This window comes from Lepidochelys kempii, chromosome 1, assembly GCF_965140285.1.
Source record: "Lepidochelys kempii isolate rLepKem1 chromosome 1, rLepKem1.hap1, whole genome shotgun sequence".
Classification (NCBI taxonomy): domain Eukaryota; kingdom Metazoa; phylum Chordata; order Testudines; family Cheloniidae; genus Lepidochelys; species Lepidochelys kempii.
The window spans coordinates 280,105,804-280,125,902 of record NC_136380.1 but is presented as its reverse complement, the minus strand read 5'-3'; the positions used below and the strand labels follow the sequence as shown (position 1 = coordinate 280,125,902).

Here is a 20,099-nt window from a genome sequence, read left to right as displayed (position 1 = left end):
CATTCACAATACCTGTCTGAGCTGAATGCAGAATTTCAGATAGGAACTAACAGGTAGAGGAACATAGCTGGGGAAGAGAACCTTATCTTGAGATGCACTTCAAAGGTTTGCTGGGCTGTATTTGGGGAATAAAGAAGATACTCTGTCATCCTGCTGCTGTTTACATTTAGGAAAATGGGATCTCAGCCAGCTGAAAATGCTGAAAAGGACTTTGGGTGAGATACACTTCTTTAGACAGGAGGTTAACCTATTAATTAAGTTTAGTCTCTTGCAAGTGTGTTATGATTTTGTCTTATATGTACCTGAGGACTGGAAAAGGGAAAATATAGTACCTATCTATAAAAGGGGGAATAAGGACAACACAGGGAACTATAAACCAGTCAGCATAACTTCATTACCAGGAAAGATAATGGAGCAAATAATCAAGCAATCAATTTGCAAACACCTAGAAGAACAAAAGGTGATAAGTAACAGTCAACATGGAATTGTCAAGAACAAATCATGTCAACCAACCTAATATCCTTCTTTGACAGGATAATAAGCCTTGTGGATAGAGGGGAAGCAGTAGATGTGATATATCTCTACTTTAAGGCTTTTGATACTGTCTCACATGACCTTTTCATAAACAAATTAGAGAAATATAGCTTAGATGAACCTTCTGTAAGGCAAGTGCACAACTGGTTGGAAAAACATACTTAGAGAGTACTTATCAATAGTTAACAATCAAGCTGGAAGGGCATATAGAGTGGGGTCCTGTAGGGCTCTGCCCTGGGTCTGGTTCTATTCAATAGCTTCATAAATGATTTTGATAATGGCAAAGAGTACATTTAAAGTTTGTGGACGATACCAAGCTGGGAGGGTTTGCAAGTACTTTGGAGGGTAGGATTAAAATTCAAAATGAGCTGGATAAACTGGAGACATGATCTGAAATAAATAGGATGAAATTCAATAAGGACAAGAGCAAAGTATTACACATAGGAAGGAATAATCAACTGCACAAATACAAAATGGAAATTGCCTAGGAAGGAGTACTGCAGAAAAGGATCTGGAGGTTGTAGTGGATCACACACTAAATATGAGTCAATAATGTAATACTGTTGCCAAGAAAGTGCACATCCTTCTGGGATGTATTAGCAGGAGTGTTGTAAGCAGGATGCAATTCTTCCACTCTACTTGGCATTGATAAGGCCTCAGTTGGAGTATTGTTTCCAGTTCTGGTCATCACACTTTAGGAAAGATGTGGACATCTTGGAGAAAGTCTAGAGGAGAGCAACAAAACTGATTTAAAGTCTAGAAAACATGACCTATAAGGGAAGATTGAGGAAATTGAGTTTGTTTAGTCTGGAGAAGAGAAGGCAGAGTGGGGACTTGATAAGTCTTCAGGTACATAAAAGGTTGTAAAAAAGATGAGGGTGATAAGTTGTTCTCCTTAACCACTGGGCAAGGTCAGGGCAAGAAGTAATGGGCTTAAATTGCAGCAAGTGAGATTTAGTTTAGACAGTAGGAAACACTTCCTAACTGTAAGGGTAGTTATGCACTGGAACAAATTACCAAGGGAGGTTGTGGAATTTCCATCATTGGAGATTTTTAAGAACAAATTAGAAAAACACCTGTCAGGGATGGTCTAGATAATATTTAGTCCTGCCTAAGTGCAGAGCACTGTACTAGATGACCTGCTTAGGTCTCTTCTAGTCTTATATTTCTATGATTCTATGATTTGTTTCCAATATCCTTACTACGATCTGCTTAATCTCTAATCTTTGATGATGATCTTATTCTTGTTTTCACTATAAATATATCTCAGTGCTGTGGTGTTAAGCAAAGGGATGGTTCTGAGCTGAATCTTACAAGCTGTGTGTGTATAATGTTCCCTTAGGCTCAGCAAACCTGATATTTCTGTGAGTAGCCAGGGTCGGGTTGGCTATCGCAGGGGATTGCTTCAAAGGGACTCAGGGACTGGGATGCACCTGTTGTTAACCTGCAAGGCAAAGTAAAGGCTGGCATAGCTCAGAGAAGAATGCTTGAGTGGCTAACAGGCTGCTGGTGTTAGGGAGCTAAGTACAAACAAGACTCCCTCTTCTTGGAAGCAGAGGGTAACAGGGTGACTCATCACATCTTATTAATTCATTTGAAAAAAAAAAACAACCAAACTCATCCTTAATGCTGGTGATAATACTGGGAAAACATTACTGTGAACTTTGTTTAAATTTTTAAGTGAGGGATCCTCAAACTGATTTGTAGTGTGGATGGCATCTATTTTCATTTGCATGAACCACTTCCCCACTCAGCCACAACAGCAGCTACAGCAATTGCTTTCCTAGAGCATAATATCAGGAAAGCATGTAGTATATTTTAGCTGTTCTTTTATGTAGCTGAGCAGCTGGAGGTAAGAAGGCAGCACAATGTGATCAGCCAGCTCTCTGGACCACCAGAAAGTTCTCCAGTGACCGGCAATGTTCTATTGACCAGAGCTGAAAAACTGTGCTTTCGGTGGTTAGTTTAAGCTCACGTACTTGGATTTTCACTTTAAACAATGATTTGTTTTCTATTTTGAAGGATGGCAGAGCATAAAGGGAAATGTTATGTTCCTGATAGTTGTCCATGTACCTGGAAAGATTGGGAGTATCTGTCTGGAGAAGTGATAGCTACACCTTGCTATACCTGGTAAGTGACTATTATGTTTTACATATTTCCAAAATATCATTTCCTGATAATAAAGTGAACTTTATACTTAATACAGAAATTTTGTAACTACATTGAAAAACAAGGTGGTACAGGAAGGGAAATATCAAGAAAGAGAAACTGTGAAGAAGAATACTGGAGAAATGTTGAATCTAAAATCAGGGGTGAGGAAGCTGGTCGTTTGGTAGCTCAGGATACAGTTAGGATGAGCTTATATTGCTATCCTCCAATAAGGCTTGGGGCTATGTGCAGGGCAAGGTACTACATAGTATGAGTGAGGATACCAGAATCTGTCTATTAGTCAAGACCATGAAAGAAAAAAAATGGTTCACAAAATATTAAAGGAAATAGAACAGCTAAACAGCTTTAAAATATTTTTAAAATTGGAAATATAGCACGTGGATTCCTTTCACAGATCTCCCACCTGGCCTGCATTGGCACACACATAACTTTGTATGCCCTAACTCACATGTGGAAAAAAATATAACTGAGGAACACAACCTGTTTGCACTTGCTTTGTAGTCAGCTTGCATACACATAGGATGTCAGGGTTGGAAGGGACCTCAGGAGGTCTTCTAGTCCAACCCCCTGCTCAAAGCAGGACCAATCCCCAACTAAACCATCCCAGCCAGGGCTTTGTCAAGCCTGACCTTAAAAACTTCTAAGGAAGGAGATTCCACCACCTCCCTAGGTAACGCATTCCAGTGTTTCACCACCCTCCTAGTGAAAAAGTTTTTCCTAATATCCAACCTAAACCTCCCGCATTGCAACTTGAGACCTTTACTCCCCGTTCTGTCATCTGCTACCACTGAGAACAGTCTAGATCCATCCTCTTTGGAACCCCCTTTCAGGTAGTTGAAAGCAGCTATCAAATCCCCCCTCATTTTTCTCTTCCACAGACTAAACAATCCCAGTTCCCTCAGCCTCTCCTCATAAGTCATGTGTTCCAGTCCCATCAAAAATTAGTGACTGTGTGAAAATATTACTAGCAAATTGTATGAGCGCAGAAAATTAATTACACATGCAGAAGCAGAGGCTCTGGATTTTTTTGCTGTCATTTACAACTTCATGTAACTGACAGCAAAATTTGGCCCTCCAAATGTGAGCAACTTTGGGGCTCGTTTGACACAAGGAAATCCATTGATAGTAATAGGAGAGTTCCGTGTATTGAACAAATGTAGATCCTGTCTCAAAAATGTATCAAAATGAATCATGAACAGAAAGTCCTTAGTGTTCTAAGGACCTGGCTTAGGCATTGTAGAGTGGTATCACGGTGCTGGAGTTATCCATGCTGCCGGTGCACCCTGAGGAGGAGGTAGGAATGCTCTTACATGCCATGGAATCGGTAGGGTGTTCATGTTCATTTTCTGCACATCTTTATCAAATATGTGGGTTTAAGGCCACCCTTTTGCCACTTCTGCAACACTGGCAAGCCTACAGTTCTGGGGCAGCATGCAGCACAACTCTGGGCTAACATGGCCATGCAAGTTTCCCCCTTCCTTGTTTTTTTTCAAAGTCAAAATAAGGAGACTAAGAAAACTTCTTTGAAAAATAAGGGTTTGAAAGGAAAATAGCCTTTCTGTGAGACATTATGGACTATATTATCTTTTCCTCATAGTGTTTGTCGACGAGGGATATTCACATGCACCAGTTATCCTTGTCCTGCTGTGTGTACGGTTTACGGGGATCGACATTATTATACTTTTGATGGGTTGGAATATGATTACGTCAGTGACTGCCAAGCTTATTTAGTGAAGGTAGGAGAATTTGTTCACACATTGTTTTTATATTCCATATATTCCACTGTGTTTTTAAAAAAAAAAAGAATAAAAAATAGAGAACTGGACTTGCAAAGGGAGCCTCTACATTTTTTCAATACCAATAGTTGTTATTTAGAAAGAGCCTTTAATAAATAGCATGCAACAGAGATGTAAGGGAACTTTGGGGGGAAATCTATAAAGAACTATCCTATAAATGGCTTTTTGTGCTAACATTATTTTGAATATGATGATGGTGATTTTTTTTTATATAGTGGCCAAAGTGTACATAGGTGCTCTAAGGACAAATAAAAGACAGGACCTGTCTCTGCCCTTCCATGATAAGGGAAAACAAATCAAGGAGATGTGTAGACTCCACCCTCATCAAGCCATCCCCACAACTGGAGTTCCCATTGTGCTCCTCCATCTATATCTTTCAGATTTAAGCTCTTTGTAGCAAAGGTGGTCTTTATTTTCTGTACTCAACCTTGCTGAGTAAGTTGTCAGCCTTAAAACAAATAGCAGGGCATAGGAACAGGTTAAGATTGGCTAACCATTATTTGCATCCAGCTAGAACTGCATCTAGCTAGCTTGTTCTAAACCAGTGGTTCTCAACCTATTTATCATTGTGGGCTGCAGGTTGAGAACCACAGCACCCCCATAAAAGCGCCCCACAGTCCCCTATGCCCAGCGCCCCCCGCTCAGAGACCCCTCCACAGAGTGGGGCCAGGAGCGGAGCCCTGGGCACAGGGCCGGGCAGCCGGACGCCACACCCTCACAGCGTGGGTCTGGGCAGCCAGACCCCATACTTCACTGTGTGGGACCTGTCAGCCTAAAACCTGGGGGTGTTGTAGTACCCCCACAAACCTCCAGTTCCCAGTGCCCCATCCCCCCTCACTACCCAGAGTACTCTCTCTCCCCACACACCTGCCCAGAGACCCCACTCTCCCGCACCCTGCCCCTCTGCAGCACTCACCAGCTTCCCTGCTGGCAGGAACACTCCAGCAGGCTGCAAGACACTGTCTTCCCCTTAGCCAGCCCTGCCCCCTTTCAGATCAGAGTGGCAAATTTTGAATTTTTTTTAGCACACAGCTGGGCCCCGGATTGAGAGAACCACTGTTCTAAACTAACTATATAGGTAATTGCTTTGCACTATATCCTCTGTGACTCAGAAAACAATAAAAAGTGACAATGTAATTTCAAAATGACAGCTGTATTGCTCTCCCAGGGTATGTCTGCATTGCAATTAGACACCTGCAGCTGGCCCATGCTAGCTGACTCGGGCTTGGGCTGAAGGGCTGTTTCATTGTGGTGTAGATGTTCAGGTTTGGGGTGGACCCCTGGCTTTAGGACCCTGGGAGATGGGAGAGTCCCAGAGCGTGGGCTGCAGCCTGAGCTTGAATGTCTACTCTGCAGCCTCTTAGCCTGAGCTCCCAGAGCCCAAGCCTGAGTCAGCTGGCACGGGCTAGCCATGGGTGTCTAATTGCAGTGTAATCATACCCAGAGACTGTTTTCTTGTTAGAGCAGCTAGCATGGAAACTACTGTGCAGCTAGATACAGCTTTTGCATTTGTTTGTTTGTTTTATTTGTTTTATATCACATGTTCATTTCATAAAATACACTTGGTTGGCATAGTTTCTAGGGGCCTGATCCACAATGCCCAAATCAGTTGAAGTCTTTCCATTGACTCCAATAGGATCTGGATTAGACCCTGAATGCATGTGTCTAATTAAACTCAAGTGTGCTGATTTAACAAAAACACCACAAATTCCTTTATTATGATTGGCTGGCAACTATATACTAATGTTCCTAATAGCAAATATTTATGTTACTTGCCTATTTTGTGTAAAAATACCATTACTGACATTTCTAAATGTATCCTCCTGTTATTAAAAAACCACTAATTATTTCTTCTTCTTGGTTGGTGCTGATGGTGGTGGTTAGAAGTGAGAATCTGTTTTTGGAATTCCAGTAATGTCCTATAAAAGAATATTCTTACTATGCCAGTATGTGACCTAGTTCTTCTAACTCTCTGATAAAAAGCCCAGCTTCTCAGTCATTATTATTCAAAATAACATTTCATAGAAACTTTACAAAATTGCCATAACTGTGTGAAATAAAACAAAATTATCAAAGTAAGAACAATGTGAACTTACATTTTGGGGATCTATGGCCTGAAGTTTTTATGTCTGTTTGCAACGTACGATTCAAAATAATGATTTACAATCCTCTTTTCCCAAAAGTCAAAACAAAATCACTCTCAGCTAAACTCCTGATATGCATCAGGGCATCTTCTAACTAGAAATAGTAGTTAACTTATTTGTAATACCATCTTGGCATGCGTGAGTTGGAAAACTAATAGCCATCTCTTAATCTGTAAATCATCCAGCCAGATAGGTGTATAGCCTAATCTTTACTAGCCTCTTTACCTTCAGGGGGCTGTGACTATCTTGCTGATCCCTCACATTGTCCAGTCCAGTTTCACCTGCCATTCTTCTTCATATTAAATATATATAAAATTTGGAAATGAACCACTGGGAGCATATGGAGTTCTAAAGTTCAAGAATGAAGTTGGCAGTCACATAATCAAGGCATATGGCACATTGCCTGCAGTCCTTTCATCCAGTGAACAAGATGACACAAGTGATGAAAATGCTGCCTATGTAGATTTGTGATATCAGTACTATCCTTGTTGTGTTGGAGACAGGTGCAATGGTAGGCCTACCTAGAAGCCTTTCAAACTCTGTTTTTTTAAAAAATTAAGATATGCCTGGTTCACAATAGCTAATTTGTTCATGGTCCTTGGGTTGCACTGAAGTGCTGAAGGATTTCACCACCCCTGCAGAAGGATTGTTTACTACAAGCCAGGCGCTATATGATGATTGCTAGAATCAATAACATTGCTATTTGTTCAATTCTGTCTATAAAATATTTAGAGGCAGTGAAGAACTGATTTGTTCCATAATTATGATGATGATGGTGATTTATCAGATAGTTTCCGTGTGTCTCCTACTGAAAGGATGGGTGGTTTCTGCTTTAAATATGTGTCCTGGGGATTAGGTTAAACTGTTTTATTTCCTATTCATTAAATCCAGTTGATTTAGCTGGAACTCTGAAGTATATGTGCTATAGATACTCCAACTGAATATTAAAGTATATACTTTGTCTATCATATTTAATAAACATCGCTTGTAATGTATATCGGTGTGGTTGGCATATTACCTGTGGGAGCATGAACATGTGGTCCACATGCTTATCCAGCCAGGACCCAGTCTCCTCCCTCTCAGTTCCCAGACACAGTTCGCCAGAAAATAACAGTCCAGAGTCCAGTCTGCAGGCAATTCAATGGGTATATTGGGGCTAAACAAGCAAGCATATTCCAAAGCCCTTGATACCCATTTGGCTATCTCTATACGCTGATAAAGTTTTCCACTTCCCCTCCCCCAACTATATTTCTATATGCCAATAGAACCGTCTTCTTCTCCTAACCCCTAGCTCTGCACGCCTATGGAGCTCCCTCTTCTTTTTTCCCTCTTCTAGGCAAACTTAATTATACTTGTAGTGTCCCTCCCCTGGTACCACCCCTTCCAATATGTGGTCATGTTCCGTTCTGGGGAGTCTTAAGTCTGGGATCTAGAAGACCACCTCTTTTGTACCTGATGGAAGGGCTAAAAAGCAGTGTTACTTTTGGCCATGGTTCCTCTTTTGCAGACTTTGTCTCCTCCTTACACCCTCCTCTCCCCTCCCCGCCAGCTGCTTGGTTACCATAGCAACCCCTTGTTCTATTAGCCACTTATCTTCAAGGCTACCGGCTTGGGGGTGGGGGGGAAGAAGAGAGGGTGCAGCCTTGTGCTTTCACGTACATACTCTTACTTGCTTATTTAGCCTATTTAAACTAAAAGCAAGGCCAGAAGCAAAATTATTATTATTTAATCTTTACCCTATTTACTTCACATTCTCCTAATACCCAGCCTCTAATTCTGCACGTTCATTCATTTGCACACATATAATTGCCATATTACAGACTGGTAGGTCTGTGCTTTGTCCACTTGTCCACACTACCTCCACTACAGAGTAGTTCCCTAAAAAGTAACATTATGCTTATTCAGCAGCATATTTGATATAATAATTTCAAATGATAATTCTAACTTGTTGCTCTTGGGGAAGAAGTGAATGGAAACTATTTACAGTAGAACCTCAGAGTTATGAACACCTTGGGAATGGAGATTGTTTGTAACTCAGAAATGTTTGTAACACTTAACGAAACAGTATGGTTGTTCTTTCAAAAGTTTGCAACTGAACATTGACTTAATACAACTTTGAAACTTTATTATGCTAAAGAAAAATGTTGCTTTAACCGTTTGAATTTAAATAAAAAAAGCACAGGGTTTCCTTACCTTGTCAAATCTTTTTTTTTTAAACTTTCTCTTTATTTTTTTTTTAGTAGTTTACGTTTAACCATACTGTACTGCATTTTGTTTTATTCTCTCTGCTGCTACCTGATTGAGTACTTCTGGTCAGTTCATAACTCTGGTGTTCATAACTTTGAGGTTATACTGTACTTTTTTATTGTATTACGGTAGGCTTCCAAAATATCATTTCCCATTTTCTGCAAGGAAAAAAAAATCACCACTTTAAAATGTACACATTAATTTGACTGGTTAAACAGCCTATTCTGAACCAGAATTTCAAATAGGTTAGCTGTACACTTGCACAGCTGATCTGCACATGCATTTAACATGAGTACACATTATGGGCAACCAATGGCAAGACTGACTTATTAGAAAATCTGGCGCTGTGTTTGTCATTCCAAGAGCAACATGTGCTCTGTAAAAGGGAAAGAAGGATAGTCTGATATTTAAAAACTATGTAATCATTTTGTCCCTTCTCTTAATACAACTCTTTTTTTTTTCTGCTGAGAAATAGGTCACTTTGCTCCTGCTAGTTTATAAACTGGCATTAGAATACAATACTGGGAACTGTTGCTATCAAATACTTATTGCTGTGTTCTTTACTGACACAAGGCTGAGTTCTTGAGTTTTATCCTGAATCTACTGTAGCTGTTTTCTCAGTTGATAGGAGAGTGAGTTGTGCCAGTCCACTTAAATGGCTGATGCTGTTTGACTTGGCATTTAGCCTTTCTGAATCTGATGCACTGTGTTTAAACTATACACATTATCAATATATCCTGCTGTTAAAGTTTAATAAGATGCACCTGCTTGTGTTGTGAGGGGGGAAAAGGAAACACATGTAATCTTTCAGCAACTTATGACATTTTAAACCACAGACTCAGTGTAATTATTATCAGCACTTTTTGTTTAAGATGACACCAGGCAAATGAAAAGGCTTTCTATAAAAGTTTCAAAAACATATTCTCTGTTGGGTAAGAAAAACATGTGAAAGAATTGAATGGAGCAATTTTTTATTTTAAAATCAAGGAGGTCATTATTTCTCATTAATTAGTAACATCTTTCAAGACATTTTGTTTCATGTAGTATATAACATTATGAATTTAGTGCACGTAAAGGTTACTGCACTTGTGTATGACTTCTTAAAGAACGTGTCTATTTTAAGCCCTAACAATTTAAAATCTTCCTTAATTAACAAATCCTTTCAAAGCAGAAAATCTCTAGTCTGTGCAGATCGACTAATCTTTTTCACTTCATCGTAAATCAAGTAAATTGCTCATTTTTTTGCAGATCTGAATCTTGATGAATTCATGCCAGCCGAGTGTTATAGCGAAATAGAAGATCTTTCCCTAAAAGCATAGGAAAGTAAACCCAGTGCTATTTTTCTACTGTAAAATAACTGAGGTTGTCTAGACTATGTGTTCCTCAGTTGTTTCATTCCTGGTTGTTTCCTGGTACTTTTGTATTTATGTTAAAATGGCCACTTGTGTGGTATATATGTAGGGCCTAATCTAATTAGTGCATAACTGCCTCTATAGCTGCTTTCACTCCTGAAATTCAATCTCATCTTCAATAGTGGTTGCACAATGCCAGTGTGTTGGCATTTTGCAGCCCTTCAAGGCTGTCCTCTTTGGAGAAACAGAGTTCCACATTCAGTGATGTAGGAGAGGTCATGTGCCCCGCTGATGAATATCAGCCAAGGAAGAATTTTGAAGGGTCTGTGTAGCCTGAAGATCAGCCTGTCCTTGAATGAAAGCTCTGTGTTAATACTCAGAGCCTGCTTCAAAGCCCAATAAAGTCAGTGGGAGTCAAGCTCCTCTTTTATATCAATTTTTGGAAGTCCTGCAAGGTTCTTATTAACCAAGCCTATAGAGATGTCCCTCTCTTTTTTAGTCTTCACTTGGGAAGCTCAATACCCAGATAACTTTGGCTTGTACCTGTTTTTCCACTTGTTCCATCCTCTTGGTGAGCAGAAGATTCAATTACAGCTGGCAATAGGTTTATGCTCTTGTTCCATTTTCTCCAGATCAATGATTTCAGACTCAATTACCTCTACGTGCCTTTCTGTCTCCACCATCTGGCTTTCCAGACTATTACATTATGCTGTGAATGAATCACTTTTGTTCTCCAACAAAGGAAGGATTGCTTTCAATTTGTGCAGATTAGCATGGAGGGTTTCCAGCAATGGCTGGAGCAACATTTCTTGCCATGAGACTGGAGTTATTGAGGAGGTGTGGTGTGATCGACAGGTTGGGACCAAATGATGGGTCCTTGCTATTCAGCAGTGACCACACAGCTTGAAGAAAGTTAACTTTTTCACCATTGGTTTTTGCTTTTGGTGTTATAATTGGGCATGCAGGTGTACTTTGGCAATCCTTAATCTACATGTTAATTTGTTCCCTGTCTGAAGAGCAAGACCACCATAAAAATGGCTAGTTGGAGTTCTGATAATACTGCTCGCTTCTGGTGTGTCAGGTTCCATAGACCATTAATATAGCACTCCCAGCCATAAATAAAAATAACCTTGTACACATCTGTCTTAGAGTGATCACTGTGTGTGTTGTCATTTCACTGCTGAGAGCCCTTTACCATATGTGAACTCAAAGCATGTGAGTCAGGTTAATGATGTTAGTGTGGGCCACATTTTATGGGCCACCTGGAGATGCTGCTTTAGGGTTGACCGTGTGGGTGAGACTCTAAGAATGAGTAATGTAGGAGCAATATAGGAAAATGTTTAATTCTGAATTAAATTTGTTATGGGCTGAGTCAGAAAAACTCCTCAGATCCTACCTTTCTGAATCCATAGAAACTAGACGTTACAGTATAGCAGTCTGAATGATCCAATTTTAACTTTTTTTGTTATAAAAGTTGTAATGAAGTCTAGGACTTGTAGTCATTGACAATGTTTTGTGGTACTTAGAAATACCTTATATGTTACTTCAGAAAAGTAACTTGCTGTCATAATTTCATTTCTACATTTTTACCTTACATTTTGCTTTACTAAGGAACAAAGCAAAATCTTCACAGTGGCAAGAAAATTAGCTACCTCTAAAAAGTAGCTGTTAATACTAAAACCACATTTATGGTCCATTAACAAAAATAATATATCACATACACTTTATAATACTGCATGCTTCCATATAAATGAAAATTTAAATATTTAAACATGCAATAAATCAGTACATCTGTAACTGTGCTGTTTAAATACCTTCTGTATCTCAAAATAATTTATACTGCTGGGGATCGTATCACTTGGTAACAGATACCCACACATTCCCAAAACCTTAATCTAGGGAATATCACATTTTTAATTAGAAAAGGATTGTTGTAATGTAACCTAAGCAAATGCCAAATCTGATACACAAGCAGGGCAAAATTAAATAACGAAACAAAGGAGAATCTGTTTAAATGATTTTATGCATACTTTTTCTTAAAATATGAAAAAAAGAAGAAAAAAAATCCCTGCTATATTTCTTTTAACCTGATTGCATCATTTTGGTTTTGAATTTTTGATTTAATTAAAATAGAGCATTCTTTTAGAAATAAACTTTGGAACGTATTAACTGGAAAGATTCCCTTGTCATAGTACCACTCTGAACTGTCAATAGAGTCAGATTCGCTAACCAGTTGTTAGACTTTACACATACTTATGCTAAAATAAAAACCCTGCACTACAAGAAAAAGCTCCCAGAATAGGAAATCAGATGAAGGTCGTAAAATGGTATATTTTGGAAGTCACTTCTGGGGAGGGTATCCTGAGTGCATTATCAGACATCTGAAAATGGTCAGAGGGTGAGTTAGAAACTGCAATAATAATCCTCTCCATATAGTATTGCCACAGCCTTCCCACCCACCGCAGTTGCTCCCTGCTCCTGCCCTTCTACTCAATAATGTTATCATTCATTATTCTGCCAGTGCCAAAGAGATTTATCAGATAAACTCCAGAAAGCACTGATTTAACAAACAAAATTAGACTTAATATAGACATAGAAAATGGCGAGGAAAAGGCATGTGTGGGAAGCGAGAAATGTAACAAAAGTGTCATATTGTTTGGTTGATATTTAGCTTGCATGTTAGTAGTTCCAAATGTTATTTATTTTTAAAATGTTTTTTTATTGAAGTGAGTTAATTTTTGTAGAAATGTGAGCAATATCACTGCTCTGTTCTCCATTTTCCTTTTCTGGTGCTCTCCTCCATGATGAGAACCCCCTTTTCTTCCCTATATGCATCCCATCTCCAGTTCTGAGCTCTTCTTAACCATTTCTCAGAACTTGTGAGGCTGTGTATATCAGTGCCATCTGGTGACTCCCAATAACAACGCACACAACTCCTGCAAAGCCTTTTGGGGGCCATTAGCATTGTGCTTCAGGTAGGCAAGAAGTTAAAATTAAACAACAGTAAACAATGTGTGTGTGTATTTATAGAAAACACAAAGGTATATAGGCCTTAATGCTTAAGTGCTTTGCTGGACTGGGGACAGAATGCTCTGCATCTTGCAGGATTGAGGTCTTTCCGAATAATAGATTAGCAACAGTGCTTCAGGAGTTAAACATTAGGTGCCTTGCAGAGGGGTTTTAGAGCACCGCATCACAATAAATAACAAATAGTAAGCCTGGGCTTTCATGAAGTATAAAAAGGGGAAACGGCTAAGTTTGTCCATACTATGCTTGTGGCATCCCCCTGGAGATAGCTGATAAGAGTAAAACAAGTTCTACTTTTTTGCAGAAAAGTGCAGTTTTCAACATTTTCAAATCTCCATATTTTGTCTTTCAAGTATCATTATTAAAAAAGTAGTAAACTCAGACAAAAATAAGTAAAATGGGACTTGATTTACTATGTGCCATCTCCAGTCTGTCCCCAGATTCTGTAGGGAGTCCAGTGCTACTACCAGAGGGCATGCTGGTGCATCATACAGAGTGTAAGCCTAGATATTAGGACCTGGAAAAGATGGAGAGACGGTATGCCTTTAAATCAGTTAATTACTGAGTGTCCCACTAATCCTGGTTATCTGAGCATGTAGCTCTAAAGCAGATGGATTTCAATGATTTCCTCACCCCCCCCCCCAAAAAAAAAAAAAAAAAGACAAACCAAACCAAAACAAAACCAACCTTCACTTCAAGTCATCATTTATTGGGCTGGATTTTCTGAGATGAGCGTCGTGTTCTCGTTAGCTGGCACTGATAGCAGCTGAAGATTTGTGACAGAAATAATATGTAACATTCCCAAGCATTATTACAAATTTGGGAAGTGGTAGCAGTTTATTTTTCTTATCTCAAAGGCATGGAATACAGTACAGTTGAGAAGTCTAGCAAAAGAACATTCTGAGAAGTTAGGACTGACAATGAGTTTTTGACTGAGTGCCCAGGTCCGTGACACTCTGCCTTCCATGTTGCTTAGCAACTCCATGTTATCACAAAGAAACTGATATTAAGTTGGAACAGGCTGGATATGGTAGTTTACGTGGGAAGATCCTAGTTTCTCTTGAAGTGGGAAAAGCATTTTATTTCTAGTTTCTATCTATCTGGTTTCATATGACAGATTGTAGCACATCCCTCTTTGTGGACATTTTACCTAATAAGGTAAAGAGTAGCTGTGCTTTGGAAAGTGACTATGTAAAAATGACACCTTGTTATTCACTAGATCTGCTCTCTGTGTATACTCAGACGTATCGACCAACATCAGTGACAAAAGTAGTTTTTTATAGCAGGTTACTGAGAGTGAGTCTGATTATTAATAATTGTTGATTATTTGTATTACCGTAGCACCTAAGAGCCCCAGTCATAGACTAGGACCCCATTGTGCTAAACACTAAACAAAAAGACGGTTCGTGTGCTGAAGAGGTTATCGTCTAAGTTGGACCCCTTTCTTTTTTTTGCACCATCCATGGAATTATTTACTAAATTGCAGTTGCGCCTGGGCTTTACCCCCTGAAAGTAATAGGGTGGCACATGAGCCACTGGTTGCTGACTTTGCAGATCATGGGACTACACAGGTGTAACTCAAGGTGCTGTGTGAGAAGGAAAGAACCCAGCTACTTTCAGATCTGTGGAGGAGTGGCAGGGCTGGCAATTAGAGGAAAAAAGTCTTTATTTGTTAACTGAGCAAATCTGATACTGAAAGTTTTGTGACACAGTAAACATGGAGCCCCACAAGGGGCATTTTTATAGTGGGGGCCAGGGTCAGTGTTTGAGTGGCTGGAGAGGTGCATAAAAGGCTTAGGTTTAAACACAGAATGTTCTTTCTGAGGTTTCTGGTTTATTTCAGTTTGTTTTAACCGAAACAATACAAACTGGCCACTTCTGGCTGCATTTCTGCCATGCAGCTTTCCATAAATGATCTCTAATATATAAACCAGCAAACAGGAAAGTACTTATGAGTCCTTAAGGCTCCCTGTCCTGGCTTTTGGTCAGCAAATTTGCTGTCTCTTTCATGGGAGTAATCCAGTTCCTCACTGGGCTTGTTGTCATTACAGGGTTAACTTGTTTTATAACTTGTGTCCCTCCTAACTCAAGTCCTGTTCATATGCAAAAACCCTTTAGAGTGGTGGTGCCTTTGACTCGAGGTGGCTGGCCTCTCAGGGTATGTCTACACTGAACACTGCAGCAAGGAACGTACCTCCTAGCCCAGATAGACTGGTGCTAGCTGGGCTTGAGCTAGCATGCTAAAAATAACAGGGTGGATATTGCAGCTCGGGTGGCAGCCTGACCCTCTGGGTCTGAGCTCTGGTAGCTAGCTTGTCTCCACCAAAGCCACAACACCCACACAGCTATTTTTAGTGCACTAGTGGGAATCCAGCTAGCACAGATTTGTCTACCCATACTGGGAAGTTTGTGCACCTGCCTCCTCGCGCGCGTGTGTACACACACACACACACACACACACACACACACACACATGCTGTTTTCAGTGAAAACATCACCTGAGTGTTAACTTGCAGTGTGGTTCCTCTCACTCAAGCCAGGTTAACATGAGAGGGGTTACCTCGAGTTTTGATAATTTGAGTTAATTCTGTATTGATGATAAAGCCTTTAAGATCCCGAACCTAATTAGAGCCCATTGCCCCTAGGTACCAATAAGCTAGCAGTGCTTCCCTGAGCAGACTCTTGCTAGAAGTTAACCCCAAAACCACACAAGCTGTGAGCTGGCTCAGTGGAGTCTCTTCTTAAGGGCACCACGGGACTGGGTGTTATGTGGGGCTGTGAAGTGTCTTCCAGTGAGCAGCAAAAACCTGTATCCCCCCACCACACAGTCACTTTTCAGATCAGAATGATACTTTGAGTTGTGCCACTTGTTATTTTTATTGATTACAAGACTGCTTCCCATAGCTGCCAAGTTCTCTGCAGTCCTGCAGGCAACATTTCTCGCTGGTGAGAAAAAGCAACTACTGATTCACCCTTAAGATTTCCTGAGCAGGGTGAGCAAGCGTGTGTGGGGAAAACAGAATCTATCCCCTGCACGTCTCAGAAACCAGAGGGACCTGGGGGGAGCTAGAGGACACCAGGGTATTAGAGGGAGTTGGGTTGTTGGGACAGCTTGCTGTGAAAGAGTGTGTGGAAGGGGGACGGTGTGCATGGCTGTTGGGAGGAGAGAGCCTGGAGAATTATTGGGCTGAGAAAAACCAGAGCAGCCTGAGGAGGTGGTTGTCAGTGGATGAGATGGAAAGAGAAGCTTGGGGAGGGAGTTGTTGGGGCCAGTGGTAGGGACTGGAGGATTGTTAGGGGTATGGGGGCCCTGGGTCAGTTACCCTCACTCTGCCCTAGACTCTCCCCATTAGCCTCCTCAGTTCTGTCCCCTTCCTGTTCCTGGCCCCAACTGTCCCATCAGCCCCCTATTCTGTCCCATTTCCCTCCCTTTCAGATGCTGTCTCTGCTTCCCAAGGGCTCCATGCTGGCACACCAGCAAGGGGGATCAAAAACAAAGCAGAGGCAGAAAGGCTACCTGAAAAAAACACCAGAATCCCCTCTCCCACCTCCCCCAGTGCCTGGGAGGAGGAATTGTAGGTGTTTATGTGACAGATCTGAATGTGTGAGATCTCAGCAGGGATGTGGGTTTGTGGGATAGGGCTTTCAGATGCAAAACTCCTTAATGTCTTGAAAGGGTAAAGAATCCATACTTTGTTTGCTTACTTACTAATTTACATAATTCAGTAATTTCCCCATCCTTAGTACACATTAGTAATGTTTTACTTGAGTCCCATGTCTTTTATCTAGTCTGAACTCAAGTAGCTAACGCAGTAAAATACGTCAATGAAAGCAGATGAGTTTTCTGAGATTTTGCTGCATCACAACATATTAAGTTAGTCATATTTTCTGAGAATGTTCAAGGGAGCAAAAATTAGCGTAGTTGTATGTACAAAAGAGGCCTCAAGAAGTTGTAATAGACAGTGTCCAAATGGAGGATGTATGACTGGGTGACTCAGTCAGGGGTGGGATATAGAGCTTGTCATCTCCAGGTTACTGTTTCATATCTAACACGGGCTTGTAATGAGCATATGCCTAGAAGTGATCTCACACCAGTTTGACTTTACAGGAGTTTCTCCTGAATTACACTGATGTAAGCAAGATCAGAATCAGGTGTCTCAAGCCTTCACTGTTTGAAGGCTGTTTGGTGTCCTCTACATAACTTATGGATAAGGCTCAGTTTATGTCATGGAGGTCATGAAAGTTACGGAATTTGTGACTTCCAGAGACCTCCATGACACTTTCTGCTTCAGCCCCTGGGTCCATGGGACTGGAGCAGGCAGCCAGCGGGCCCTGCAGGGTTCAAGCCATGGGCAACAGCCTCCTCAGGGTTTCCCTGCAGGGTTCCAGCGACAGGCGACAGCATCCTCAGGGTTCCAGCAACGGGCGACAGCCTCGTGTGTGTGTGGGGGGACCCCCGCAGCTCCCAGCCACCATGGTGGCAGGAGAAACCGTGGAGTTGCAGCAGCAAAAGTCACAGGTCATGGCTTTCGTGAATTTTTGTTTATTGCCCATGACCTGTCTGTGACTTTTACTAAAAATAACCATGAGAAAATCTGAGCCTTACTTATGGGCCTCAAGTCATATGGACAACAGACAAACAAAAACAGTGGCTCTTATCAGCACACTTGTTAGCAGTTTCAGTAGTGGGGGATTGAATCACCATGGAGGCTGAATAACCCTCTCTCATCACCTCTAGACCTAGTTTCTTTACTGCCACATACCCTGGGTGTGGGCAAAGGGAGTTCTAAAATCAAAAGATGGACAAAAACACATACGATAATTTAAAAAACTTACGATTTTTCAGCTAGTCTCATGATTTTTTGGGATGTGAGTCATAATTTTGAACGTTTGTGGTGGGCAATAATGAGATTATCTACCAATCCGTGACAAATGGTTGGTAGACTTCTTGTTTTTGAAAATGCAATAGCAACACGTTCTCAGACTGCATACTTTTAAAAAATTCGTTTTCATTGCTGTTTATAACATAGCTAGACTTTGATTACCATATTGTGCTAAAATACATTTTTTTCTGTGTACAATCAATTTTTAAAATATAAACCAAACTCTTATTTAATTAAAAATCTAATTTTAGGCTAGGCTAATCCTCAAATTGTGAATAAAATCCTCAATAATATAAAATGACTGGAAGATGCATTTAATAGTTCTTTGTGTTTAACTCTAAGCTAATCAAAAGAAGGTACGGTACTGGATTTAAAATCCCTTTCTTTGATTGATACCTCTTTACATGGCTTTTCAGTTTAAGATGTTTAAGCTTGAATTTATCTGCTGAAGTGAAATGTAATTGTATTTGTAAATAAAATGATTTTTTCTTCATGTTGCAGAGTACAGACAACTCAAATGTATCTGTAATCGCCCAAAACAAGAAGTGCTTTGACAATGACATTGTTTGCTCAAAGAGCGTTTTGATCTCTGTTGGAGACACTGAGATTTATTTTAGTGAACCTTCCGACAAACAGGTTAGTTATTCTCTGTCCTTGTTTGGATGACCCTTTCACGTACATATCTGAAACATGCAAATTTAATTTATTAAACTGAGTCTCATTCAATCTAAAGTATCAAAAACTTCCAAGTTTGATGTAGCTTGGGTTCCCATGAAAATTCTATTTCTTCACTGCTTTTTCCAGCCCCCTTTCCCTTTCTCCTTCCACACCCATATTGGTCCCACTGGGAAGAATGCTTCGCTGCTGCTCCTCCAATGGAGCCAAGGAGTTTTTGAATTAGTTTGTTTCTGTCGATGTGCTTTTGTGACGGAAGGCAGCATCTGAGCCAAAATAACTACAAATAAAATAAAAATTCTTAAAACAAAACAGCTGAGGCAATACTCTCTAGTTGCTCGATAACATGTTAGGGTTAAGCTATAGTTTAAAATACTCTTTGGGCTAGTTATTAGGCTGTATGTCTTGGTTGTATGCGTTATAGAATTGTTGTTGTAGATCTTTCACAAATATCCATTTCTGACAGAGGACCGCAAGGGGACAGGAAAAAAACCCAACATATCAGCTTTGGAAGGCTGGATATTATACAGTGGTACATTTTCCAGAACAGGAAATTACAATCCTGTGGGACAAGAAGACAACGATACATGTCAAAGTTGGACCTCGATGGAAGGTGAACCAAATTGTAAACTTGATATTGTATACAGTGTATTTTATATTACAAAGAGGTTCATTCATACTGAAAGAAATACAGTGTGGGGTGGAAATATGGGGAAGACCTTGGAATTCAGGGCCTTGAATTAACATTTTATCTTTGGGCACTTTTGAAACCTGTTTTAGATCACAGAGCAAAGATGGATCCAAAGCAGAATATTGGATATAAACTCCTTGAATTTGGATTTCCCCCCTCACTCCCCCAGATATGAACCTCATGGCTGAGGCCATTATGTGGTCACAAGTTCTATGACTTTGGTGGTCTCACTCTTGGTGTATATTTATCAATAATCTAAAACCTTGACACAATTTAGCAGAATTCAGCCCAAAACATTCTGCTAAGAATCTCAGCTGGTGTGTTGGAGGTCAAGTAACAGCAACATTTACAGCAACAAATAAAAAATTGAATGCTGGCTGCTTACACTATTCCTGGATCAAACTAGCACCGTCATTCTTTAACTCTCATAAGCAATAATATAATGAAATGATCTCAAATTGAGAAAAATAAATACAGGCCAAATTGTGATTTCATTAGGAGTTCTTGTGGAATAAATTACTATTTGGCATAAGCAAGTGTGTCAGAATCTGGGTTGAAATGAATAACAAGTACTCATACAG

At 40.2% G+C, this 20,099-nt stretch overlaps 1 protein-coding gene across 1 annotated transcript in view; it reads left to right on the top strand.

Moving 5' to 3' along the window:
* Window positions 1-20,099, top strand: part of OTOGL (otogelin like) — a 129,159-nt gene that overhangs the window by 40,901 nt on the left and 68,159 nt on the right. Inside the window, exons 24-27 of the mRNA XM_073338544.2 lie at window positions 2,557-2,664; window positions 4,301-4,439; window positions 18,654-18,802; window positions 19,305-19,440. Coding sequence (XP_073194645.2) covers window positions 2,557-2,664; window positions 4,301-4,439; window positions 18,654-18,802; window positions 19,305-19,440 — 532 coding nt within the window. The remainder of the gene's footprint in view (window positions 1-2,556; window positions 2,665-4,300; window positions 4,440-18,653; window positions 18,803-19,304; window positions 19,441-20,099) is intronic.